Source organism: Manacus candei, unplaced genomic scaffold (genome assembly GCF_025592945.1).
Source record: "Manacus candei isolate 608988 ecotype Guabito, Panama unplaced genomic scaffold, ASM2559294v1 h1tg000007l, whole genome shotgun sequence".
In the NCBI taxonomy this organism is placed as follows: Eukaryota; Metazoa; Chordata; class Aves; order Passeriformes; family Pipridae; genus Manacus; species Manacus candei.
In genome coordinates, this window is record NW_026138055.1 from 6977831 (window position 1) to 7003607 (window position 25777).

General features: G+C 50.0%; 2 protein-coding genes and 1 long non-coding RNA gene across 3 annotated transcripts; 2 read left to right on the forward strand and 1 right to left on the reverse strand.

Annotated features, from left to right (window-relative positions):
- Window positions 1-2159: 2159 nt before the first annotated feature.
- Window positions 2160-7224, reverse strand: XKR5 (XK related 5). The gene is made up of 7 exons (XM_051811177.1): window positions 7167-7224; window positions 6178-6361; window positions 5909-6075; window positions 4838-5047; window positions 4542-4711; window positions 3908-4019; window positions 2160-3250 (listed from the first exon to the last, which is right to left on the reverse strand). The coding sequence occupies exons 1-7, from the start codon at window positions 7222-7224 to the stop codon at window positions 2160-2162; spliced, it is 1992 nt and encodes a 663-aa protein (XP_051667137.1).
- A 5260-nt stretch (window positions 7225-12484) lies between these two features.
- On the forward strand, window positions 12485-16085 carry LOC127460888 (gallinacin-4-like). Its single transcript, XM_051767954.1, has 3 exons — window positions 12485-12619; window positions 13367-13453; window positions 15949-16085. Exons 2-3 carry the CDS (start codon window positions 13396-13398, stop codon window positions 16083-16085), a joined length of 195 nt encoding a protein of 64 aa, XP_051623914.1. The 5' UTR covers window positions 12485-12619; window positions 13367-13395.
- A 3385-nt stretch (window positions 16086-19470) lies between these two features.
- Window positions 19471-20990, forward strand: LOC127460907 (uncharacterized). The gene is made up of 4 exons (XR_007899908.1): window positions 19471-19790; window positions 19891-19977; window positions 20576-20702; window positions 20859-20990. It is a non-coding gene; the product is annotated as an uncharacterized LOC127460907 (long non-coding RNA).
- Window positions 20991-25777: the final 4787 nt, after the last annotated feature.

Here is a 25777-nt window from a genome sequence, read left to right on the forward strand (position 1 = left end):
CAGCGCCTGGACCTTGAGCAGCATCTCCCTCTGGTGGCAAATGAACGAGGTTTTGAGAGGAACACCTCCCCAGCGTTTCTCCCCTCTGGCACCATTGGGAAAAATCTGCATGTGCACCAGGTCATTTGGGTATCTTCAGTTCTGCCCCCCCCAAAAGATGGGAAGGGTGGGGAGGGGCATCCGGAGGTGTGATTTGCTGCTGGAGTCCTCCTACTTCAAACAGAGCTTTAAAATTCACTGAAGAGGTTTAGATTGGATATTAGAAAGAAATTCTTCCCTGTGAGGGTGGTGAGCCCCTGGCACAGGTTGTCCAGAGAAGCTGTGGCTGCCCCATCCCTGGAAGTGTCCAAGGCCCTTGATGGGGCTTGGAGCAAATTGAGATAGTGGAAGGTGTCCCTGCCCATGGCAGGGGACTGGAACTAGATGGTCTTTAAGATCCCTTCCAACCCAAACCATTCTGTGATTCTGTGATTAAATACAGGTTATTTCTGTAGGTGGAGACCTGTGGCTCACTGCTGGGACTGTCCCCAGCATGCAGGACTTGGGCCCTGGGTGTAACAGGGCTCTCACACAGGCTGGAAGGCTTTAAGGACAGACAATCCATATTATTTGCCCTGATTTCACATTGCTTACGTGCACCCCCAACATGAGACACAGACACAGCAAAGGCTGGTTTGGGTTTTTTAAGCATAATTATATATTATCAAAGGTAGAAAAACAAACTAGATAAAAATTCTTGTAATGCTCCAGCATTACATAGGCACTTCTGCCTTCTGTGTGATGCACACAGTGAGGAGGACTCTGGAAAAGCCACTGGAACTGATTTGTCCCTGCAGAGCACAGCCACAGCATGGAGGGCTGGGATCTGGATGGGGACAGAGAGCCTTCATCACAATGGAATGTGGCTGCACTCCATAACCAGCACCAACTGGGTTTTCAGTGCCCAGGAGAACCATCTGGCTGGGTCAGCCCTGAGCAGTGAATGCATCATGGAAGCTTTTTTTAATAATTCATTGCATGCCTGTGTCCTTCCTGCTGCCTTTCCTGCCCTGTGGCACCACTGGAGTCCTGCCCACAGCGGGACAACAGCTGGAGGACGTGGCCAGATGTGCCTCAGCTGGCACCCCTGAGCTTGCTGGTGAATCCAGCTGACCACACCCCAATTAACACATCCAGCCATGTCCTGGGCACAACCCCATGCCCAGCCAGCCTGTTGGGAAGCACTGGCTATTCCTGAGGCCACACATTTAGTTCCTGATATAAATAAACCCTGTCTGCACTGGGGATTTGATGGTGGCAGGACTTTGTAGATCTGAGATTTGGCCTGAGGCTAAATTTAGGAGGCAGCATCCAGGCAGATGTGGATTATAGCCTGGTAAGCTGTTCTAGTGGAAGATGTCCCTGCCCATGGCAAGAGGTTGGACCTAGAAGAGCTTTAAGGTCCCTTCCAACCCAAAGCATTCTGTGATTCTATGATCTGGAAGCTGGGTGGAAGGGGGCAAGGAGGAGACTGGGCAGAAAAGGCCACCTGAGGAAGTGGGACAGTGGACAAGCAGCAGGACATGGCTCTTGGCTATAATTCAGAGTCCTGAGGTTGTGGTCTACAGCATGAAGAGGATCTATGACCCCGAAAAATGGAGCTGGTAAAGGTCTCAAGATGAACTTGGTGGGGGAAAGATAAACCAAGCACTACTTGAGGGCTTACTCTGCTCTGAAGGAAGGACATAAAACTCATAATTTTTCTGGTTTAGGCACTTATTTATCCTGAGAAAACACCTGTTTTGGCCAAGGCTGCAGCCTGGAGACAGCAGCCAGGTCTCCAGACTGGGACAGGCCAGCAGCTTGTACAAGCACTTGGTAAAGGACACAGTTCAAGTCATTGTCACAAATATACCAAAGGCAGCACACTCTGGCAGCCTGGCAGGACTGTGACATAAATAAGGTCAAAAAATAACTAGCCCTGGACTTTTAGGGCTTTTTAAGACCTTTGAAGTTCTCCAAAAATGCAAGTAGAAGATAAACCATGTCCTCCTGGTGATGGAGGAGCACATCTGCCCAGTGTCAGGGGCATCACAGGGACAGTCTTCGCCCCACCACCTCCTGCCAGGCCTTATTGATGAGACAGTCACCCCAAGGTGACAGTGCAGCCCTTTACAGGGTCACCCTGGCAACCCAGACAGGTCTGTCCCCTCTCCCAGTTCCCCCAGTCCTTGCTGTGGGCATTTAGGGTCAGCCTTGGGGGTGGAGGTGAAGCACGGTGACCTCAGCTTGCTCCTCCTGACAGTCCCCTGCGTGCCACAAGGGTGGATGTCCCAGAGGTGATGCCACTCCATGAGGGCACCCTCTGCCCCCTCTGAGCCCTCGCTGGGGGGACCTGCCACCCCACAGCTGCCTGTGTTGCCAAGGGAAAAGCTCCTCTGCAGGTGCCTGTGGGCACAAGTGACCAGGATTGGGCTGATGCTTGCCATCCCAAGGGATAAATCCTCTCCCTCTCCTCTTCCTACTGCTCCTCCTCCTTCTCTCAGGCATCCTGGAGAAGCCTGGGCTTCATTGTCCTTTTGCACCAAGGCCATGCACATCGTTGTTTCTGTGCCTGTCCCTGTCCCAGGCAAGGTGATGCCTCCTGCAATGGCAGTGAAATACACAGAGGAGCCCTCAGCTGAATCCGGGGAGAAGCTGCTGGGACAGGATATGGATGGGGGAAAAACAGGGTCCTGCCCTGCTCCATCCTCCTGTGCCATTCCTGCAGCGCCAGTGCTGGGTTTGATGCTTCCTCCATTCCCCACTGTCAGACCAGATTCAGCCTCCTGAGGAACAATGTCCCTCATGGGGAGAGAAAAGTTTGCCCCAGGCTCAACTCCGGTGAGTTTCCCCACCATCCATCCTCCAGGATAAACCTCTCCCACGCCACCATCTCCGAAGGCTGCGTTGATCACAGACAGATCTCCTGTCTTCAAGGCCAGCTTTACCAGCAGCCAGTGGTGATGGTTTGTCCAGCTGTCCTCCAAACACCCTTTGGATTGCAGGAGAGATGAGCTGTTCCCAGTTTTTGGATCTGCTGTGGTCCCTTCCCCTGACAAGGACTCTTCATCTCCTGAAATTCCTGAGCTCTGCCCAGCCTGGGAGCTCTCCCCAGAGACCTCATCATCACCCGCTGCTGCAGCACTGCAGGATGTCTCCAGGAATCCCTGCCAGATCTCTGTGGACTTGGGATGGAGCAGGCTGTAATAAACCACCAGAGCTGTGGCACCTGGAAAAGAGCAGAAAGGTGTCAAGGGATGAGTCCCAGCAGCATTTGGGTGAGATGTGGAGGAGAGGCCAGACCTCACTGCCACCTCTAGATCACCAAGCCCTTTGCAGAAAAGGTGCTGGACATCGGGTGCTTTCTACTGGTACAGACATCAGGTTCCTTCCTAGTCCTATCTTAAACTCATCCAAGGGCAGAGGGATTGCTCCTTTTCCAGCCCAAACATGCCCTTTCTTGATCACAACTGATCTGCGTGCAACCAGTCTGGGGGGATGCACAAAGCCCAGCACACGTGGGAATTACAGCTTCCCTTTGCTCCCAACCCACAGGGAAAACATGAGCCTGGTCAGCACGGAGATGCTCCAAGGGCTGGAGTCCCTCTGCTCTGGAGACAGGCTGGGAGAGCTGGGGGTGTTCACCTGGAGAAGAGAAGGCTCCAGGGAGACCTTTAGAACCCCTTCCAGTGCCTAAAGGGGCTCCAAGAGAGCTGGAGAGGGACTTTGGACAAGGGCCTGGAGTGATGCGAAGGGGAATGGCTTAAACTGAAAGCTCAAAGAAACAAAGCAAATAGTCTGATGCAACTAAAATAACTGACGATGCTCATTTACTCAAACTTCTCTCAAAATGTGCAATCCAGGCTCTAAAACCCCCAGATCTTACCTATTGCAGACCCTGACATGACAGCCCCAGTCACACCCAGGCTGTTCCTCAGCTCTGCCTGCAGGAACCGGGTGGCCAACAGCAGCAGGAGCGTGTTCTCCATCAGCATTATCTGCAGAGCAGAGGGAAGAGAGTCGTCACCTTTATCCTTCTGATGGTTTTAGATGTGCTTCTGATGACAGAAAACACTCAATTTCTAATTTTCATAAATTCACAAATCACAGACTGGTTTGAGTTGGAAAGGACCTTAAAATTCATCTTGTTCCAACCCCTTGCCATGGCAGGGACTCCTTCCACTAGACCAAGTTGCTCAGAGCCCCGTTTAACCTGGCTTTGAATACTTTCCCTGTTTTATTTCATACCTAACGTACCACTTAAAACATAAAAGTTGTTGACCTTAACTTTCTGCAAGGTGTCCACCCTTTTTTACCAGGAAAAATAACTCTGACATTGTATGGCTGCCCCTAAAAAAAACGAAACCAGAAGAGAAGGTGCATCCACCTTAGTGACCATGTGGCTTTTTATCCACACTGGACTTTCATCAGGTGGTGATGTGAGAAATGAGAATGGAAAGTTTGAAGCTTCTCTCCAGCAGCTGCATCCATGTGGAGGAAGGAATACCCTGGGTACTTACTGCATAAAATACAGACACCCTGGTCTTGGAGGGACCAGGTCGGACATTGATGTAGCAGAAGATGTACACGGCCCCCACCAGGCCATTAAACAGCCTCCAGCGGCACGGCTGGACCACAATATTTGTCTGCTGGGCCACCAGCCAGAAGGACATGAGCAACCAGTGGACACCTGCAAGGAGAAGGGACTGTGTGGGCAAAGCCGTTCCTGGGGGAGGCTGCAAACAGCTCCAGCACCAGGAGCATCGCAGGGCTGACCTCAGGGTGGGATGTGGGGAAGAGGGATCTCAGGTCTTACCTGCCACAGCGAAAACCCAAAAGGAGTAGAGCCTGGCAAAGAGCACCAGGGCCAGGACCCTGGTCCCCAGCATCCCTGTCCTCCAGAGCAGCAGGCAGAGCATGGCCACGGCCGGCAGGCTGAGGTGGCCAGGCTTCAGCAGGCAGGTGAAGTGGCTGTAGGAGGCCAAAGCCCAGGAGAGGGAGAGCAGGGACAGCCCTGCGCTGACACCTGCACAGGGACAGGGCAGTCAGGGCTCTGAAGGATGCCCAGCTGCGCTGTGGGGCCATATTTCAGTGTCAAGGAGCTGCTGGTAGCATGGCACCCCAAAACAAGCTAGACACCTCATGCTCCTGCCAACAGAATCATGGAATCATGGAGTCACAGAATGGTTTGGGTCGGAAGGGATCTTAAAGGCCATCTAGTCTGACCCCCCTGCAAGGAGCAGGGTCAGCTTCCACTAGATCAGGTTGCTCAGAGCCCCGTCCAACCTGGCTTTGAATGTTTCCAGGGATGGAACTGGAATATTTCAATTAGTTTATGCTAAATCTGGTCTTCTTTGTGTGCTTAGCATCTGCCTGTGGAAATCCTCTGACCACTCTCTCCCATGGGTAGATCTCTGCAGCCCCAGGGCAGCTCCATCCTGGTCACTGGCATCAGACCAGAGATGGACACAGAGTGTGACCTCGCACGCCTCAAATTCTCCCTTTGCACAGCTGAAAGTTCACCTTTCCTGCAAAGCAGCCCCAAACCCCTAAACGCTCAGCACTGCAGTGTGATTAGGGCTGGACCACCAACAGGAACACGCTGGGTTCACATCCAGCCAAGACACTGCACATGGATACTGCTCATACAGACTATACTGGCCAGGAGAAGCCATGGGTGGCTCAGAACTCCTCTGCGTTCAGCCACAGCAGATCTTGCAGCCACATTTGTCCCTGGTGCTTTGCACTGAGGCTTCCCAGTCCCTTTGCAGCTTTCTCCTTCACCCAGAGCCCACCCTGTGCCCTGCCAGGTGGGCACATGCATCCCTCACCCAAACGCATCGTTCCTACACAATTCAAAGCATCCTCCTGGGAACTCCCACCTTACCAGGGATGAAGCCCACTGGGTCAACAGCCACGTAGGCCTGGAGCAGGAGGTGAGGCAGGGTCTGCAACAGGGCTTCCAGGAGCTGCAGCACACACACGTCCCCGAGCTGTGTCAGCACCTCCCCAGCACGGGCACTGCCGCCTGCCATCCGCAAAACATCCCAGTACCTGCAGGAGTCACCGTGCTGGGATGTCCACCCTAGTTTTGGCAAGTTTGGGACTGCACCTGGGTTTGGGGGGGTTGGATGGGTCACAGGGAGCATCTCTCACCGCTTCCAAAGGCCCAGCTGGAGGAGGTGGAGCACCAGGAGCCAGCAGCTGGGTGGGTGTCCGTCCGCCCGGAACCAGAGGATGCTGAGGAGCTGAGCGGCATAGCCAGGCACCACACAGGCCATGGTCAGCCCAAACCAGCCCAGCTGCCCATGGACAAGGTAATGGGTGATGGTACAGAGCCCTGGAGAAGGGCAGAGAAGCAGCGCTGAGGGATGCCACAGCCACACAACCCAGCAACTGAGAGCTGCCACCTACAGTCTTAGAATTCTTAAAAAGTTTAAGTTAGAAGGGACCTCAAATACTATCCAGTTCTAATCCCTGCCAAGGGGTGGGACACCTTCCACTATCCCAAGTTGCTCCAAGCCCCATCCAACCTGGCCTTGAACACTTCCAGGGATGGGGCAGCCACAGCTTCTCTGGGCAACCCAGGCCAGGGTCTCACCACCCTCACAAGGAAGAATTTCTTCCTAATATCCAATCTAAATCTACTCTCTTTCAGTTTAAAGCCATTCCCGCCACAATTCCGTCTCCCAGCCACCGAGGGGTTTCGCAGCCCTTGTCCCAGTCTTATCTCCAGCTGCCGGCTCCCGGTGGCTTGTCAGCAGTGGCACAGCCACCGCCACCGAGGGGCCCAGCCCCAGGAAGGGCTCTGATAAAAACCTCAGTCTCCAAAACACATAAATAAATAAATAAAATTTTAAAAAGTGAAGAACCCCCCCAACTTTTCATATTAAACCCCCCAGAGACCGGCTGGGTCTGCAGGGATGCTGAACGCCCCAGCCTGCGGGCGGAACCGCTCATCTCCCCCCTCCGCGGGAGCGCAGGGATGATTCCCCACTCCCCGATCTCCAGGGGTGACCCGGGACCCCGGAGATGGCCGTAGAGGGGCAGCTGCCACCCTCCCGCCCGCCGTTCCCCCCTCTTCGGGGTGGCGCAGCCTCCCCACAGCCCCGCGCATCCTGCGCGCATCCTGCGCGCTCACTCACTCGCCCCGCGCTCCGCCGCCAGCAGCGCCAGGCTGAGCCGCGGGATGGCCCCGCGCATCCTGCGGAGGAGCAGGAGAGGGTGGAAGGGGAGGAGGAGGAGGAGAAGGAGGAGGAGGAAGAGAAGGAGGAAAAGGAGGAGGAGAAGGCGGAGGAGGAAGAAGAAGGAGCCGCCCTTACCCTGCCCCCCTCCCGGGCACCTCCCCCAGTGCCCTTTCCCGCCGGGCGGTGTGACGTCACGGTGCTTGCGTCACACCTCGGGGGCTGCACCAGCCCGACACCTCTGGGGCAACTGCACACTGGCACAAGCCCATCCCGCTGTCCCCCAAGTTGCTGTGCACTGGCACAAGCCCACCCTGATGTCCCCCAGGCTCTCGTGCACGGGCACAACCCCGTCCCGGTGTCTCCCAGGTTTTTGTGCACTAGCACAAGCCCACCCCGGTGTCTCCCAGGTTTTTGTGCGCTAGCACAAGCCCACCCCGGTGTCTCCCAGGTTTTTGTACACTAGCACAACCCCACCCCGGTGTCTCCCAGGTTTTTGTGCACTGGCGCAAGCCCACCCCGGTGTCTCCCAGGTTTTTGTGCGCTAGCACAAGCCCACCCCGGTGTCTCCCAGGTTTTTGTACACTGGCGCAAGCCCACCCTGATTTCCCCTTGGTTCTTGTGAACTGGCACAAGCGCACCCCGATGTCCCCCTGTGCGATGCCCGCCGTGTCCCTGTGCCGCAGGGATGAGCACTAGGTGGCAGCCGGGACATGGTGTGCACGGACCCGTAAATTAATCAGGTTGTTTTCCCCCCTCCTACCCCGAAGACAAAACCTTTGTGAAACGCTATCCCAACCGTCGGTGGCTCCAGGGGCCCTTGTGTGTACAGAGATGTGCTTCATCTGCTTTTTATCACAATTCCCAGCCCTGCAGCCTCCATCCCTGATGCTTTTTAGGAAATAAATCCCCAGCAGGTCCCTACAGGAAAAGCCATGAAAAGAGGTTTAATTAGGTCCAAATATCATCTAAGGTTTTGTAATTGCTTTTGCAAAATCCTGCAGGAGGCTCCCACAGCTTTGTACATTGGCTGGGCTGTTGGATGTATGTGTGTTCAGGGGCTTTCATACGTTTTTTATTTTTTTTTTTAAATTTTAACTATTGTTTTTGCAACTCTGAGAACAAAGCCCAGAGTCTGATGCTTAACAGGAGCCACCAAACCGCTCAGAGATGTCCTTGCCTGGTTATCCCTTCTTGTGGGAGCATCCCCAGGATCTCTGTCCGTGTCCAGCACTGCTTTTGACCATAACTTGGCATGTTTGCATCTTCAACTCCGGTGGTTGGGTTGGGGGTTTGTGGGTTAATGTTGTCACATCCACATTCATGTTTCAATTAATTAACAATGTCGAGCTGTTGGGCCCAGCTCCAGCGAAGCATTTTAATAAAGCCAAGGGTGTAATTAGGCTCTGGAGCCAAGTGAAGCTCAGCCTTGGTTGTCACTGAGCCTTGTCCTCCACAGTAGCAAATACACAGCTGCCAAATGGCCCATTCCTAGAAAACCCATTTTTTTTTGCATGCAAAGCACAACTCGGCCTCTAATGGGCACCAAAGCCTTTCCCAGAGCTGAGGGTGGGATGTTGAAGAACCATCTTGCTTGTAAATCCAGCAGTGAAGAAGCTGCAAGGGTCCATGCAGGCACAACGTGGTGTGATCCTTCTTGTCACCCACAGAAGATATGTGAGAACCTCATCATCTCATCCCCCTGCCCTCCATCATCATCATTCCTGGGAAGAACCCACCCCAAGGTGTCTCAGCTGTCTTTTCTCAGCCTCTTCTCCTGCTCAAGGGCTGTATTCCAAGCCAGGAATAAATTTCCACGCCACATGGGTCATGCTGTTATCACCCCGTAGCAATGCCAAGCAGAAAAGGCGAAAGCCAGAAGGCCTTCCAGAAGATATTCCCAGAGCTATCCACCCTCCCCAGTTTCACTGCCAGCTCCCAGTTGCTCTGGCTGCCTTCCAGCCACTGGTTTGGCTGTGCTTTTCTCTACTGGACTTTGGTGTTCAGGAACCTCTTCTGATAAAAAAAAAACAACTCTCAGGCCTCCAACAAAGGTACATCCTGAAGAAGAGTAGCTCTGGTGAGACATTACAGCCCCTTCCAGTACCTTAAGGGCCTCCAGAAGAACTGGAGAGGGACTTTGGACGAGGGCCTGGAGTGACAGGACAAGGGGGAATGGTCTTAAGCTATCAGAGGGAAGGTTTAGATTAGATAATAGGAAAAACTCTTCCCGGTGAGGGTGGTGAGGCCCTGGCATAGATTGCCCAGAGAAACTGTGGCTGCCCCATCCCTGGAAGTGTTCAAGGCCAGGTTGGATGGAGCTTGGAGCAACCTGGGATAGTGGAAGGTGTCTCATCATCCATCTCTGCTGATTTTGATGTAGCAGCTTCTCCAGGCACAGTGACATTATTGCACAGCACCAAGCCAAAGGAAAAAATCATTAATAATAATAATAATAATAATAATAATAATAATAATAATAATAATAATAATAATCAAGCTCTCCAAGCCCAAGCTGTTGAAACTTTAATTACTCCTTCCATCTACTGATTTGAAAGTCCTTTGTACCTGCGAACTGAGGCTTCTCTGGGCAACCTGTGCCAGGGCCTCACCACCCTCATAGCCAAGAATTTCCCCTATTATCTAATCTAAACCTTCCCTCTTGCAGTTTAAGACCATTCCCCCTTGTCCTGTCACTCCATCCCTTGTCCCAAGTCCCTCTCCAGCTCTCCTGGCTCCCCTTTAGGCACTGGAAGGGTCTCTAAGGTCTCCTCAGAGCCTTCTCTTCTCCAGGTGAACACTCCTAGCTCTTCCAGCTTGGATCCACAGCAGAGGTGCTCCAGCCCTTGGAGCATCTCTGTGGCCTCCTCTGGACCTGCTCCAGCAGCTCCATGTCCTTCTGACATTGAGAGCCCCAAACCTGGGCTCAGTGCTCCAGGTAAGCTGCCTACAGGTGACATCACACAGACCCAGCTGCCCCTCACATGCTGTGCCACGTTTCTGCCCAGGTGTTCTGCCACACACCCTGTCTGCAAATACTTCACACACTTTAGAGAAGGTTTTCAGTGAATAATCCCACCCTGGTGGACACAGGGGTCACATCTTCTGCAGGTCATTCCCTTGCTCGAGGTGACTGAGCAAAGAAGTTCTGAGGGGTGATTGTGGGTGATATCAGGAGATGTAGAGATCAGGTTTTTATGGCTGCAAGATGGCGATTCTTAGAGCAACTAGTCCAGACACCCACAAGAACATTTGCCTTCCTGGATTAGGTGCAAAGGACCTAATTCCAAAGCTGTTTGTGAGAGCTGCTCTGTAAAAGTGACGGTATAATTAGGTTTAATCACCTTGTGGGACTAAATGCATTCAACATGTGAGTACTGAAACTCAAAAAAAACCAAAAAAAAACCAAAAAAAAAAAAAAAAGTGAAAATGAGGAAAGAAAAGCACCAAAAGGAACAGTCCAGAGAAACGAGAAGCCTGCAGGCAGCCTGAAAGCTGTTAAGAAAGGCTGTGCTAGAAACGTCCATGAAGTATTGGATTTGACTGGGAAAGAAAACAAAGAGATCTAAGAAAAATCCCTGCAGGGCACGAAGGGAGAGTCAAGGGAGGCTCTGGCAGGGATGAGCTCAGCGGGGCTCATACAGCTGGCAGAGGAGAGCGGCAACTCCCATGAAACGGGTCAGATTCCAGAAGGAAAAAGGTATAAAAGGAAAGTGAAGATCCCATTGCAACAGACACCTGAATTTATAGAAATGTCTGCAAATCCCTGGAAAGCAGGAAACCATTGGGGGAGTCCTTGAGAAAGGAGAAGGACACTTAGGGGTGCTGTGCTCAGTGCACTGTTCTGCCCATGGCAAGAGAGTGAAGGCTACAATAAAACTGAAATTGCTGAGCATGGGCTGTAATAATTTCCATAAATAGATGTGGCTTAAAATATCTTACATACAGTGCAGGCAATTAGTACTAAAAATGGTTTGGTGCAAAAGTTTAAAAAAAAAAAATCACTTTTTCATTTATTTTCTTTTTTTTTACTCCTAACTATTAGATTACTCTTTTACTCTCACTTTTTTCCCTACCAATCTCTAGTGCAGATCTTTTCCATGTTCTTAATCAAAACAGAACTGCCCAAATTTTCTCTTCCAACAGTAGAAATGATATAGTATTAATAACACCTCATTAACACTCTTCCTGAATTTCCAAAGAAGAATGAACTTCCCATTTAACATAGCTTTAGGTGGGGTTTTTTAACCTAATTCCGGCTGATAATTATTTTTCTTTTAGGGTGACAGAATGTTCATGTTTTTAAGGAATTAATACAAAACCTCTGAAAACAGATGGAGACAGCACTTCCCTATGAGACAATTGCAGGCATTTAAGGAGAAATTCCTGCTGGGATTTATGTGGTAAATTAAATAACTGGCTAGTTCATTAGTAACACTCAGATGCACATGACTAGCCTCATCAAAACCTGAAGCAGATCACTGCAGAAGGCAAAATTAATACCTAGAGCTAGAAATCATTGCATATCCCTCAAATACTGGTTGACATTGTATGTATATATATATATATATATATATGTATATATATTAGCTTCAGGTATATAGTTTTTATAGTTTTCTTCCACGCCACAGGAACCAAAATTGTGGATGAGAGGTATCCTTTGAAAGATTCTTACTCTGTGGACATCAGCTGAGTAAATCCCACCATGTACCATTTCCCTGAGGGTTCCCATCAGACAGCACCAGCTTCCAATGGAGATGTGCAGAATGATCATCCAGCAGCAGGACAGCCTGCATGGCTGGTTTTATTTTATTCATTATGTTTATATATATATATATATATATATATATATGAATATAAAATATCATGTTTATAATATATATGTATAATATATGCATATATCTTAATAATATATTGTGTATCTGTTTATGATATATTTATATATTACAACTACTATATAAATATATTATATTATATGTTATATAAATATATATTGTATATTTATTATTTATTTATTTTATCATGCTGGAGAGCAGATGCCACCAAGCCTCAGCTGGCCAGAAGACAATATATGGCCCAGACACCTTGAGCGAGCTGCTGTGGCCCAAGGGCTGCTCAAAGGGAGGTGGTTCAAGGCAGTTTAAGCCGCTCAACCCATTTCCCCAGTGGATGCTGCAACATTTTGAAAGCCATACCTTGGTTCCTCATAGGAAGATGGCAAGAAAGAGGATTCATTGTGTCACCCCAAAGTCACAGGGACTGTGTGATTGGCCACCAGAAGACTGTGGAGATCAACCATCCTCCACCACCCTCCAGAAAGAGCACAAGGCCACGCTCTGCTCCTTCATCTTCCTGCATCGGGGTGGCTGACACTGATCCAAGGACTGTTCCAATCTAGAGCCTCCTCCTGCCTGGTAACAACCAAAACCTTCTCGTTATTCAGCCTCTCTGAGAAAGTTTTGTCATTCTTAAACTGGCTGGAGACTTCATATCTTTCACTTTTAGCTGCATTTCACTGTTTTAGCCTTAACTGTGCAGTGAATCCAGTCTGACAGGAGTCAGTTCAGGAGGCTTCTAATATTGACAAGGGAGAAGAGTTTCTGTTGGCTGCAGGAAATGTAAACACTCAAAAATTTATCCTGGAAATCATATAATTCTTGAGGTAAAGGAAAGGCAATAGCCACTAAGAAAGAATAAGGAGAAACTGGATTTTGATTTAATTGTAAAGGAACTTCTCTGCTCTTTTTTTTTAATTAGAAAAACTTAAGAACACACATTGGGTTGTTTTGTGTAAATATGGCAAAAATGTTCTTATTTTTCTATTTAAATTAACAGATTTAACTTCCATAAAACAAATCAAATTTATTGTAATGCATTGCAAAGTATCAAGAAATCAAGAATAAATGTCTGGGTGCTTAATGCATTAATCAAAAGGGAGTTTAAAATAGTATTTTCTGCATGGTAGTTTCTTCCTACACCACGATCCTATGTATGCTCCAGAGAAACCTTAGGACAATAGACATTACCATAACAAAAATGTGGAACACCTCTTCTAGATAACTCCTGGGTCTTCAAGAACATTTCTGTGTGTCACTTCTCAGCCCACGATGACTGTGGAGGGACAACCTTCTCACTGGTGTCTTTGCCTCCTTTCCCTGTAGGGATCTGAGTTCCCAGCCCACTTTCTGCCATGAAAATCCTTCCCTTTCTCTTTGGTCTCCTCTTGGTGGCATTTCATGGAGCTGCAGGTAAGCTGTAAATGAAGATGGGGGACTATAGAGAAGGAGGTGCTGGTGTCTTACAAAGGTGTCCCATCCCCTTTGGGATGTGGCCAAGCTGCCTCCTGCAAAGAATCTTCACACATACCATCAAAACTTGTTGGCAGACAACAGATGATACATGAAATTAGCGGGCAAAAACTCCAACCATCACTTCAGTGCCTTTGCTACTCCTCTGGAAGTCCAGTCTGAGGTGAAAGCATGAGGGGAAACCCCAAAATTACCATTCAGCACCAGCATTTTCCCCATTGCAGACTTGTACTTAAATCAACTTGTTTCTGAGTCACCCAGCAACAACCAAATCAAATCATAATCAAATATTTTTAAGCCACACAGAAAATAAAAGGAATCTGGTCCCATATTCTCCAAATATTGTTTGTTTCAGGTGTTTGTTCTTGGAGTGAGGAGGCAGAAGATGATGAGTTAGGACTGAAATTCTACTGGTAGTATCTCTTCAGTGGAGAAGCCTGTGCAATCATAAGTGGTGGTGTAAGGCTATGCCTTTTGGGGGGATGCAAAGGAGTCTGGAACCCCAAACCCACTCTATTATCCAGGAAAAGGGTTTGTGTTTTAAAACCATCTCTGAAAATGGCACCACTGCAGTTGCAGGGCACTCTGTGCACAAACAAGTGCCCAGTGAAGTTTTGGGGTTGATCTCTGTGGGAACAGGGTGGAAAGTGTCCTTTGGGGGAGTAAGGATGGGAAAAGACTGTGATGGACTGCAGAAGACCAGAAGACCAGTATCACATATATCCCTGTAGATGTGGCACTTGGGGACATGGGTTAGTGGTGAGCTTGGCAGTGCTGGAGGAATGGTTGGACTCAATAATCCCAGAGGTCTTTTCCAACCTAAGTGATTCCATGACTCCATAATTACATATGCTTGTCTGATCTTATTCTTACCTGGGCCTTTCCTTATGGCAGTACTCACAGACAGGACACGGGGCAAAGCATTCCTTTGCTCTGTTTTATGTCCTTGTTTAACATACAAATACACACAGTGGATGTTTGACCTGTTTACAGTAGGACCTTTCTTCTGGATATAAAAAGCAAGACATTTCTCTGGAAAAAAAATACTTCTGAGAGCTCAGACTGCTTGCAATCATTTCTGCAATGTCCCACAGAAAGATAGTTTGGCACCAGAAGTGTTTTATTCACCCTTCTCTTTTATTTCTGCCTGGGATTTTCTGGGTCTTGCTGAGTGTGCGTGCACCGATCCACTCCCATGCTGGGAATCTAACACACCAGGGATGTGCTGGATCCACTGTGAATGTGTAATATCCATTATCTGTGTGCTGGAACAAACTCTCCTCTCTCTGAATATGCTGGACTTAGTGTAGTTCCATGGATGAGCTGTGAAACTGGAATTAATTGGTTCATGTGCAGTCATTCAGGTGCATCCAGAACACATCAGCTGCCAGGCTACATCTCTATTAATCACCCAAACAGGACCAGGCAACAGGCTGCCTAATTAGTAATCTGCTCACTGGGGTCATTTTGATCCCTGACAACTAGCACTGCCATAGAAAAAAAATTGTTCTGGGAATAGCACAGGCTGCTGACCATTCCTAAAAGGCAGTTTGGATGTGGGGATGCTATTTTAATGGAGAAGACAGTTTAGCCATGTAGGTAAGACAATGCCAGGCTACCAGGCCTCAGACCCAGAGGGCAATGCCTGGTTTGCTGTGTTTGGTAGCATGGAATTTTTCTACGTGGATTGATGAATTTACCCATGTGTGGACACCAGGACCTGTTTTGAGATATAGCTGAAATTTATAGGGAGGAAAATAGGCCAAATCAGTAGAACCATGGAATCATGGAATGGTTTGGGTTGGAAGGGACCTTAAAGATCATCCAGTCCCAATCCCCTGCCATGGGCAGGGACACCTTCCACTATCCCAGGCTGCTCCAAGCCCAGTCCAACCTGGTCTTGGACAATTCCAAGGGCAGCCACAACTTCTCTGGGCAACCTGTGCCAGGGTCTCACCACCCTCACAGGGAAGAATTTCTTCCTAAAACCTGATGTACATCTCTCCTCTTTTAGTTTAAAAATTTTCCACCTTGTCCTGTCACTATTTGTCCATGTAAAAAAATATCTCTCCCTCTCTTTTGTACAAGTGTGAGCCTCCCAATCGAGCTGGTGCCTCCCTCCTTAAGTGTGACCTACAAGACTTTCAGAGCTGCTTAGTGCCCACTTACTGTTTAATACCAGGTCCCTGGTGTCTATCCCTAAAATGTGAGTTCCTAAAGGAGTCTTGGGCTTGGAGACACAGTTCTTACATCTGAAGAAGGAATTAGAGCATATGCTTGGTTGTTCTGCTCCCTGGCCTCCTCTTCTGAGGGCTGCATCAAGACCGTGTTTGGGCACAGGTGTGGCACGGTCTCAGCTCACAGGAGTTTAGCAAAATGCAAAACCCCGACAGAAACAACTGTCTCCTGGTTTTGTTTGTTTGTTTGTTTTTAAGGTAGGAGCCTTGCAGGACCTGTAAGACCTTACATGGAATGTGGATACCGTGGGACTTTCTGCCACAGTGGGAAATGCCCTCGTGGCAACGCTTACCTGGGGTTGTGTCGTTTCGGGTATAATTGCTGCAGATGGTAAGTTTAGGATTTAAATGGGGCAAAGATGGGTCCCCACATTTTCAGCTGAGCCCTGAGTAAGACTTTCCTCATCAACATAATTCTGAAACACCCTTTCCTTTGTGCAGGTTGTAGTGTGGCTAATTGCAGAGAATCTCCAGGGATGATTGCTTTTGCCATCGTTGGATTCGGGGAATTGTTGCACCAGTCATCAAGGATTTGTCATTCTTCTCTCAATAAAAGCAAGATTTGGGAAGTTTGTATGGCTGTTTGTTGTCATTCATTTTTCTAGAAGTCTTATTTCCATTTAGAATTTTAAGTGAGAATTCTGAAATCAGGCTAAATTTACCAGGAAAGCCTAGTTTACCAAAATATTTCCCCATCTTGGGTTGCTGACTGAGTGAATACTGGCATGTTCTCCACACATCCCTGCTAGGGATCCTCTGCTGTGACTAAAACTGGGATCAGTCATCATTTCCACAGGAAGCACAAAAGTCTTCTCCCATGTGGATGCTTCATAGAACCTCTGCTGAGAAATCTTTCAGTTCCCACCTCCTGGTCCAAAGCTTTCAGACCTGGGAACAATATCTTCTTTCATTATAGGAACTAAGCACACACTGAGCAGGACAAAGGGAGGCAGGTGACCCCTTATAATTCAAAGCCTGATTTTACCTTTGGTTATTCCATCTGATATAAATTTGGAGTCAATCTGCAAAATTTGTATCGGCTGCAGTTGCAAATCAGGAGATCTGAGCTAGACCTACGACATTGCTTGAGACAATTAGACAACGTGTACAAGAGACCAATACCTCTGTGACTGTGATCACTTTTCATCTAAGAGGTTCATCCTGTCCTGCCCTGAACCAGAACAGAAAACTCTGAAGGTGCAGGTTGCTTGGTGAGCTCCCGTCTCTGCAGCTGCCCCTGCACCACTGAGAACATCCTTGTGCAGACAAGGACTTGTGTAGGTTGGACTTGATGATCTCAGAGGTCTTTTCCAACTTAATTGATTCTGTGATTCTGTGATCCTTTGATTCTTGTTGCCCAGAGAAGCTGTGGCTGCCCCATCCCTGGAAGTGCATCAAGGCCAGGTGGGATAGGGCTCTGAGCAGCCTGGTCTAGTGGAAGGTGTCCCTGCCCATGGCAGGGGGTTGAACTAGATGATCTTTAAAGTTCCTTCCAACTCCAACTATCCTGTGATTCTATGAAGGTAGGAGCAGTAATGGTTGACTTTTAAGGTACACAACAAACCCAAATACCTGCGTGCAAAGGACTGACTTGAAGCCCTGAGCTCCCCATTTGTTGCAGATCATCTGTCCTCCCTTCACAGAATCACAGAATTTTTAAGGTTGGAAGGGACCTCTGGAGATCATCCAGTCCAATCCTCCTGTCAAGGCAGGATCACTTGGAGCAGGTGACATAGGAACATGTTCATGTGGATTTGGAATGTCTCCAGAGAGGAAGACTCCACACCCTCCTTGGACAACCTGTTCCAGTGCTCTGCCACCCTCAAGGGAAAGAAGTTCTTCCTCATGTTGAGGTAGAACTTCTTGTGTTTAGTTTATGGCCACTGCTGCTCATCCTGTCCCTGGCCACCACCAAAAGGAGTTTGGGACCGTCCTCTTGGCACCTGCCTTTGAGATATCTATATGTATTGATGAGATCCCCTCTCAACCTTTGCTGCTCTAGACTGAACAGGCCCAGCGTCCACAGTCTCTGGGCCTGTTGAAAGCAAATATTGCTGCAAATGACTCTGCCACCATTGAAACCACAGCCTTGTGAAGGGCAGGAAACTGGGCCAACGGCCACCTCCCAGGGATTCCCCTGGATGGAAACCTGAGGAAATTGCCAAGGGGAACCAAACCAGCAATTTACAGTTTATGTCCTAAGAAGTTTTGCACAATCCACAGAAGGTGAGTGTTTCTTTCACAAACTGGAATGGCTCAAGATCTTTTGCTCAAGGACTGAGGACTTTGCATGGAGGGTTCAGCCCTTGTTATTTTAGATTCAGCTCTGGAGACAGTGTCTGGAATCACCAGCATGCAGAATACATCTTTTATCATCATGCTTTCAGTTCACCACCACAAATAGCAGCCCTTGCCTTCATGACTTAGGAATGGCTTCAAGAGGCAGTTTAAAGTGAAACACATGCTGAAACCTCACCTCACAGGATCCATGCTGCACATCTCCTCCTTGCTTCTTATCCCAATTCTACTGCCCTAGCACTGTACATGTTCAAATTCATAAAATCATAGAATCATAAAATGGTTTGGGTTGTAAGGGACTTTAAAATCATCTAGATCCAAGCCCCTGCCATGGGCAGGGGCACCTTCTACTAGATCAGGTTGCTCCAAGCCTTGACCAATCTGGCCTTGAACACTTCCAGGTATGGGGAATCCAAAACTTCTCTGGACAATCTGCTCCAAATTTATCTCACAGCTCTTCCCAGGAGGTAGAGATGGTACTGAAGATGGATTAGATAATGCCAGGCAGATTATAACTGAACTAGTGGAGTGGGACTGTGCATGCCACAGCCAGATGTGCAGTGGCTAAAACTCATTTGAGACACATATCAAGCCCTTGGTGGAATGGCTGGTCACACAAAATCACAGTTTGTGCCTCTAGGTTTCTACTACATCCCAATTAATCACAGAATCATAGAATACCCTGAGTTGGAAGGGGCTCACAAGGATCACTGAGTCCAACTCCTGGCAATGGTGCTATTGTCAGCCTTTTAGCACAGCCCCTCTCCCTCTGTGCAGGTCTGAGAGAGGACATTGTTTCATGGAAAAAAAAGTGTGAAGAACAGGACATCTGCTCACCCCAGTGCCCTAGCAGCCCTCTTTGAACTTGTGAGGGTGGTCTGTCCCTGGCACAGGTTGCCCAGAGAAGCTGTGGCTGCCTCATCCCTGGAAGTGTCCAAGGCCAGGTCAGACAAGGCTTGGAGCAACCTGGGCTAGTGAAGGGTGTCCCTGCCCATGGCAGTGAGTTGGAATGAGATGAGCTTAAAGGTCCCTTCCAAGTCAAGCTATCCTGTGATTCTATGATTCATGCAACACTCAGGGAATACACATTACTATGCCCGAGTATGTTTTTAACATACACACACACACATGTACTCAATGAATCTGCAAGAAGGCCGAAAACATATATGAAGATGCACCACCAACACATTGAGAACCAGTAAAGGGTTACATACAGCAAGCTCCACAAAACAAAGGCACAATTAAAGCTTGTCCTTCACGGGGCTGCCAGTTGGACAGAGATGTCATCCCATGTGGCGTCTTCCCAGTTATTTTGCAGCGAAGCATAGAGAGCACGCTTCACGTGGGGGGAGGAGGACAGAGCTCCTTTGTGTTGTGAAAGCTGATTGCTGGCCAAGGTCTAACGAACAGGGATGCTGTGTGTGTCCCAAGAGGTGTCCAGCAAACCACAGCACCGAGCGGCCCTTACGCAAGGCGGGATGACACAAGATCCCTGGCTGGAGGCCTGGGAATCCTTCTCAGAGGTGTCAGAGGAGGAAAACTATGCTTCTTATTCTCTGGCAGGGGGAGAAACAGGAAAGGGAACTTTTTGGCTGGACATTTTGAGGTGTCAGCCATCCCAAGGGACACTGTGCTACGTGGAGAGACTAGCTGGCTGGGACCAAACTGCTGCTGTCGGGAGCTGAGAGGCTGTGGGAGCTCCTACCCCTGGGCTGTTGAGCTCATCCTCCTGCCAGTGACTGGTGACATCCCTTCTCCTCAGTTCTGTCCCTGAACAGGTGCTACAGAACCCGCAGGCAGGGATCCTCTCATTTATCTCTGCCTCCTTTCTCTTCTCCTCAGAGCTGTGACACTGCTGGCGACTCCCAACCATGAGGATCCTGCCTGTCCTCTGTGTTCTGCTCCTCCTGATGCTCCTGGGAGTGATAGGTAAGAAATGTGGAGGAGGAGGTGGAGGGTTTGTCTTCTGTTGGTATTTTGTAGGGAGGATTTGCCAGCTGAGCTGATGAGTCACGTGTGAGTTCTCCTGGTCGCTGTGCCATCCTCCCTGGGATCTCTCTCATCCCATACCTTTAAGGAAAGGCTCCCGCTGCAGGCTCTGCAGTTGGGACTGGAGCTGGAACCTTGTACTAAAGCTCTTGTGTTCCAGGGATGAGGTTTTGCCACCATTTCCATACCTCCTGTCCCTTACCTCTCTGAGTCAGCAGCACTGGGCACAGCAGTCGTGCCGAAGAAGAGGAGGTGGGAGGAAGGCAGACCCTGCCTTCACCTTTGGATTCCTCTCTTCTTCCAGAAGGGAGGCAGCAGACATGTTGGACAGCCTCTCCCAGAGCCTGCTGAGGGGTGGTAGTGACCATCCCCTCCAAGTGTCATAAACATCACCTTGATTTCTGCTGCAGACACCTGCTCACTGTCCATGGCGAGGGACAGGCAGGGCTGGGCCAATGTTGGCCACACAGAGACCAGGGGCTGTGCTCAGCACCTCAGCAGGGCTGTCCTGAAGGTCTCCTCTCCTGGTTCTCTGCAGGGCTGTCCCTGGCTCGAGGATCCCACCAGGAATGCGAGCGCCGGGGGGGCTTCTGTTCTTACCAGTCCTGCCCTCCCGGGATCGGCCGTGTTGGCCTCTGCTCTGAGCAGGAATTCTGCTGTCGGATGTAAGTTCAGGGTTGCTCAGAGGGCTCTGGGGGGTTAGAGGTGAGGCTGTTAGAGAAAGAGGGAGGGGAATATGCAACCCAAGGGTATGGGAACATCCCTGAGCCCTCACAGCTACCTTGGCTGGGACAGGCACTGCCAGACCTTTCCTCCTGCAGGCGATGGTATCCCTGAGAGGCTCCTGGATCCCTGGTGCCAGTCTCTGAGACCAGCCCTTGCCCTCTCTGCGTGGTCAGGACGATGCTGCATGAAGGCACTGAGCACTGCTGGGAGCAGCAACAGCCCTGGACAGCCAGACCCTGATCCCATGGGAATCCCTTTAACCTAGTGTCCTCAATACAAGGTGGTGGTTTGCATTCCCGCTGCCAAGATTTGTGTGTGTCCTCAGTGTGCATCTCTTTCCTCTGGCTGCAGGGAAGGGCAGAGCAGATGGGGGGAATTCCAGATAGACATGGACTCATAAAAAAAACCCTCCACATCCACCAGCTCTCCAAGTTGGCCCAACCACACCAGCATTCCACCCATGGAGGGAGGGCGGTGCACGTGACACCCACAGGGAGCCCAGCACCAGCCTTCCTGCTCAGCAAGGCCACCCCTGCATGTCCCATTTGGGTTCAGGGATTGATTGGTTGCTATGACCACCCTAATTTCAGTGCCTCCCAAGCCTGGTCGGGAGTCCTCGTGGGGCTGTTCCACTGGACACACACATTTGGGTCCATCCCCAGCTGGGGGGCCTGGGTGTGTGGCACCATGGGGGTATTGTGGGGTCCAGGGGTAGCTGGGGGTGGGGGAAGCCATTCTGCTTCAGAAGAAATGGGGACTGATGGCTGTGCCATGGGGCTTCTTAGGAGCTTGAGACTGAGTTAAGGGTCAGCACTGCAGGGGTTTCAGGGCTGGTTATAGGCTTGGGAGGCTCAGTTAGGAGCCCAGGTGGGTCAGCCTTATGGATGATCCTTGGAGCAGATCCATGATGCTCAGCTCAGGGATGCCATGGGAGTGGCCCCTACACTGCCATGGGTCAGTCCACCACGGCAGCTGTGAGGGCAGGGGGCATCCCACTGCCCCCCACCAGGGAACAGGGTAGACAGGGGGTGGGAGCAGCCTCTGCCTGGGGCTTTGGGCATCTCCATGGGGATGGGCCAAAGCCAGGCCGGGATGTCAACTGTGGGTACACATCCAGGTCTGGATCAGCAGGGCCGAGCTGCCTCTCTGGTGGGGTCCAGCACAAGATCCCCAGCCACGGCCTCCATGCAGGGTGGACGAGAAGACCTTTCCACACCATAGAGGGTCCTTGGCTCTGCTGGTCCTGGAGTGATCCTGAGCCTGGTACCAAACTTCCCAGGACTTTTACATCCACAAAGACTTAACAATGGATGCCCAATCCTACTTCTGTGGATTGATGCTCAGGGAATATCCCCATCGTGCATCAAGGCTGGGTTGAACAAGCTTTGAGCAACCTGGTCTGGTGGAAGGTGTCCCTGACCATGGCAGGGTGTTGGAATGAGATGATCTTAAATGTCCCTTCCAACCCAAACTACTCCATGATTCTATGCGTGTCTCTGATAGATGGCACTAAACCCTGTGCCCCTCATGCATCCAACCTCAAGCCCCTTTGTTTTCTCCAGGATTCAACTCCCAGAACTTTGGTATCTCTGGGCAATGGACCAACACTCCTGGTGTTCTCTCCCATACCCAGTGCTCTGTTTTGAAGCTTGCTAGAGGACTGCACAGCCATGGAGACACGCCAGAGACAGACTGTTTGTACATAAAACGGTTAGAATTAAAGTTTACTTGCAACACAGGACAGATTACGGTGATCAGATGTCAGGCATGGCCATAATTACTTGAGCTGGGCCACATGACATGCCACAAGGGATGTCTTGCTTCTTTCTATCCCATCGGCTGTTTTTTCACGATCCACCTTGATCTTTACCTTTCTGAAACATCGTAGATTTCCTATAAATCCACAAACTCTCTTAATCAAGTCCACATCTCCAAGGCCTACTAAGGTCCTATTCACCTTCCTTCACTAATCTCCCTTAGTTTGCACACCTTTACACTCCTTAAACAGGAGTTTTACTTCTGCTGAATCACATTTGCAGTTTTTATACCAAGAATGGCAGTTTTAGGAGCAGTGCATTCAGACAGGGTGATTGACATCTGATTGCTTTTCTTTTACCCACTGCTGTTGATCTGAGTATGCATGAGAAAGACAACCTTGAGCTTGACACTTCCCAGCGTATCAAACACAATTCACCTTGGCAAGGATGAAGCTGTTAAAAGAGAAGAAAACCAAAATATTTTGCATGTTTCTGCACATCACACAGCACCAGCTCACTGAGTAAAATGACAGGAAAGGAAGAGACAAATATTTTATCTTTTTATCACAGAATCACGGGATGATTTGGGGAGGAAGGGACCTTAAAGATCATCTCATCCCACACTCTGCCAAGGACAGGGACACCTTCCACTATCCCAGGTCTCTCCAAGCCCTGACCAACCTGGCCTTGAACACTTCCAGGGATGGGGCAGCCACAGCTTCTCTGGGCAACCTGTGCCAGGGCCTCACACAGTAAAGAATGATTGGGACTGATTTCTACTGGAATCTGCATCAACCAGCCTGCTCTGCCCGTGTGCTGCTGTGCAGGGGGTATCACAGGACATGTTGCAGAAGGATAAGGGTGACATTGCAACAGCCCCAGGAGACACCTCAGCCTCTGCCACTGCAGCAGGGAGGGAGAAGGGGAAGCCCCAGCACCCCCACACTGATGGTGGTTTTCTGATTGGCCGAGGGGAGATGTGTCAGCAAGAATAAAGGAATGTTCCTGTAATCTGCGATGATATAAAATCAGAGCATTTTGGCCAAAAAACGTGGTCCTTGGACCCAAGGGCATCTAGACTCAAGTGATCCCTCTTGGGTTTGTTGTTGCCTGGACACCAAGACCTTCATCAGGTAGGTAACTGTGGGGTTTCCTGGAAAAGGATCAGTTTAGGTAATGGATTTCCCAGAGACTGAGACATGAAGGAATACTCCCAAGGTTTGCAAGGTGGCACAGACCTCAGAATTGTTCTTAAGAGAAAGGTAGAGGAAAGATCATGTGCTGTGTTTGGAGGCAACCCCTCTGCAGTTTGGGGAACCCCAGTGCCCAGGCTTCTGCACCCCCTGGGGTCCTCCATGTCCTCATTGCCTTGGTGTGCCCTTTGCAGCCCTGTGAAGACGTGGGAGTGGTGGATCAGCCATGAAGATTCTGTACCTGCTCTTCCCCTTGCTCCTCCTGCTGGTCCAGGGTGCTGCAGGTGAGAGGGCAACTGGGGAGATAGGAGGAGGTATAAACCTTCATCATTAGGATTTTCCATGTCCCAGCAAGTGATTACGTCAGTTGGAGTGATGTGAAGGGTAGGGGAGATTGAGGAGAACGGTGGGTCTCCAGTGATTGTCTAAGTGAACATAGACAGGGGTTGGAGGGAGCCCCTGGAAATAAAAACCTGGCTTCTACTGTGGGTCAGGAAGGGGGTTGTGTTTAATGCTCCAACCTTGCACCCAGCTGTTCCTGTTTTGGTGTTTCTGGATGATCTTTTGCATTGTGGTTGATCTTTGCTGTGGAGAGGTTGGAGCTGAGCCCATCTGTTGGCCTGAAATGCACAGGGAATATCAGCCTTTTGTGACCAAACACAGCTCTCTCAGATTATTGCTTTAATTGTTCTATGTGTATCTTTCCCCATGGAAACCTGAAATGCAGCTGGATGCAGACGGCAAGGGGGATACTGCACTTATGGAAGATGCAACTTCCCTGCGAGACCTATTGGAAGATGCTCCCTGTATAGTGTGTGCTGCAAAAGATAAGGTCTGGATTCCTGGCAGAGGGAAGAGTTTCCTCCTTTGTCCAGAAAAATCTGTTACAAATTTGGTTTGTGTCAATGCCTGTTAAATACTCTCCTGCATTTATGGTTGGTGGGAGAGGCCCAAGAATGAAGGCAAAAGCCCTCGTGGGTTTGGACCAGACCAGAGTGGGGCTGCAGGAGCCCCAGGTCAGCCAGTGCCTCCCAACTCTCCTCCAGTGCCAGGAGGCTCATTCAGGCTTTGAAGAGGACTCACCAAAACGACAAAAGAGTGAAGCATTTGCTGTCCTTGGGCAGCACCCAGGACATGATCCAGGTTTTGCTGCATGTGCACAGACTTGGAGTCAGGGCTGTCACCACTGAGATAACCCAGGACCAAACTGTCTGCACAAAGGACCTTCACTGAGCCTGAGTCTCCTGCACCACAGACTGGATGGTCCTTGCAGGCGAGGTGGGAGAGAGTGGGAGGAAAAGTTACAAGAGATAATGTGCTTCTCTGCTTTCTGCTTACAGTGTGCGGGGTTGAGACCCTGAAATGTCCCAGCAGGACGTCCCCCTTGCTTCTGGCTCCTGAAACCATCTTCTGAGGTCCTCTCCCCTCCCTGCCTCTGCCATGCCCAGCTACTGGCACAGCAGCAGTGGCAGCTGCTCCTGCTGGGTGCTGCTGGGCTGGAGACATCTCATGCCAGCCGTGGGGTCTGTGGGGCAGAGGCTGCTTTTCCCAGCTTGAATAAAGATGAGCAGTTTGGCATTGCAGGGCTGGGCCGTGTGTGCGTGTCCTTGGCATGGAGGCTGTGCTGTGCCTGCTGGCTGTGGGGGTGGCAAAGGTAGCTTGGTGTGAGGAGAAGCAGCTGGGGATGCTGGGGCTGACCAGTGTGTGTGTCCCAGGGGATGCTCCTGCCTGGCAGTGGAGTGGGGACACAGAGCCTGTCAGTGCCTGTTGGTGCAGGGTGTTTATTGTGGGAGTGATGGAGCAATTCTGCACATGGTCCCATTGGGAAGTGGTGCCAGTGTCCTGCCAGTCACAGATGTCCCCTGTCCCTTACAACCCCAGGTTCATGTGAAGAGCTGTGCTTGGTGTATCCCTTGGGTGGGCATGGCCATGATTGCCCACACGACATGTCCCTGATGCTGCTCCTTGTCCTGTTCCACTGTACTCAGCCCTCCTTGCTGTGGACAGTGCAGGAGCTGTGCTGCTCCACACCCAATCCCACCAGGCAGGAGGAGGAGGAGGTCA

Bases quoted from the DNA above. Each gene is read 5' to 3' on its own strand.
- XKR5 (XM_051811177.1), bottom strand. From the start codon at position 7,224: ATGCGCGGGGCCATCCCGCGGCTCAGCCTGGCGCTGCTGGCGGCGGAG. The intron at 5,048-5,908 runs GTAAGGTGGGAG...GTCCCTGTGCAG, and splicing joins CCCAGTGGGCTTCATCCCTG to GTGTCAGCGCAGGGCTGTCC. The intron at 4,020-4,541 runs GTAAGTACCCAG...TCTGCTCTGCAG, and splicing joins GGGTGTCTGTATTTTATGCA to ATAATGCTGATGGAGAACAC.
- LOC127460888 (XM_051767954.1), top strand. From the start codon at position 13,396: ATGAAAATCCTTCCCTTTCTCTTTGGTCTCCTCTTGGTGGCATTTCAT. The intron at 13,454-15,948 runs GTAAGCTGTAAA...TTTGTTTTTAAG, and splicing joins GGCATTTCATGGAGCTGCAG to GTAGGAGCCTTGCAGGACCT.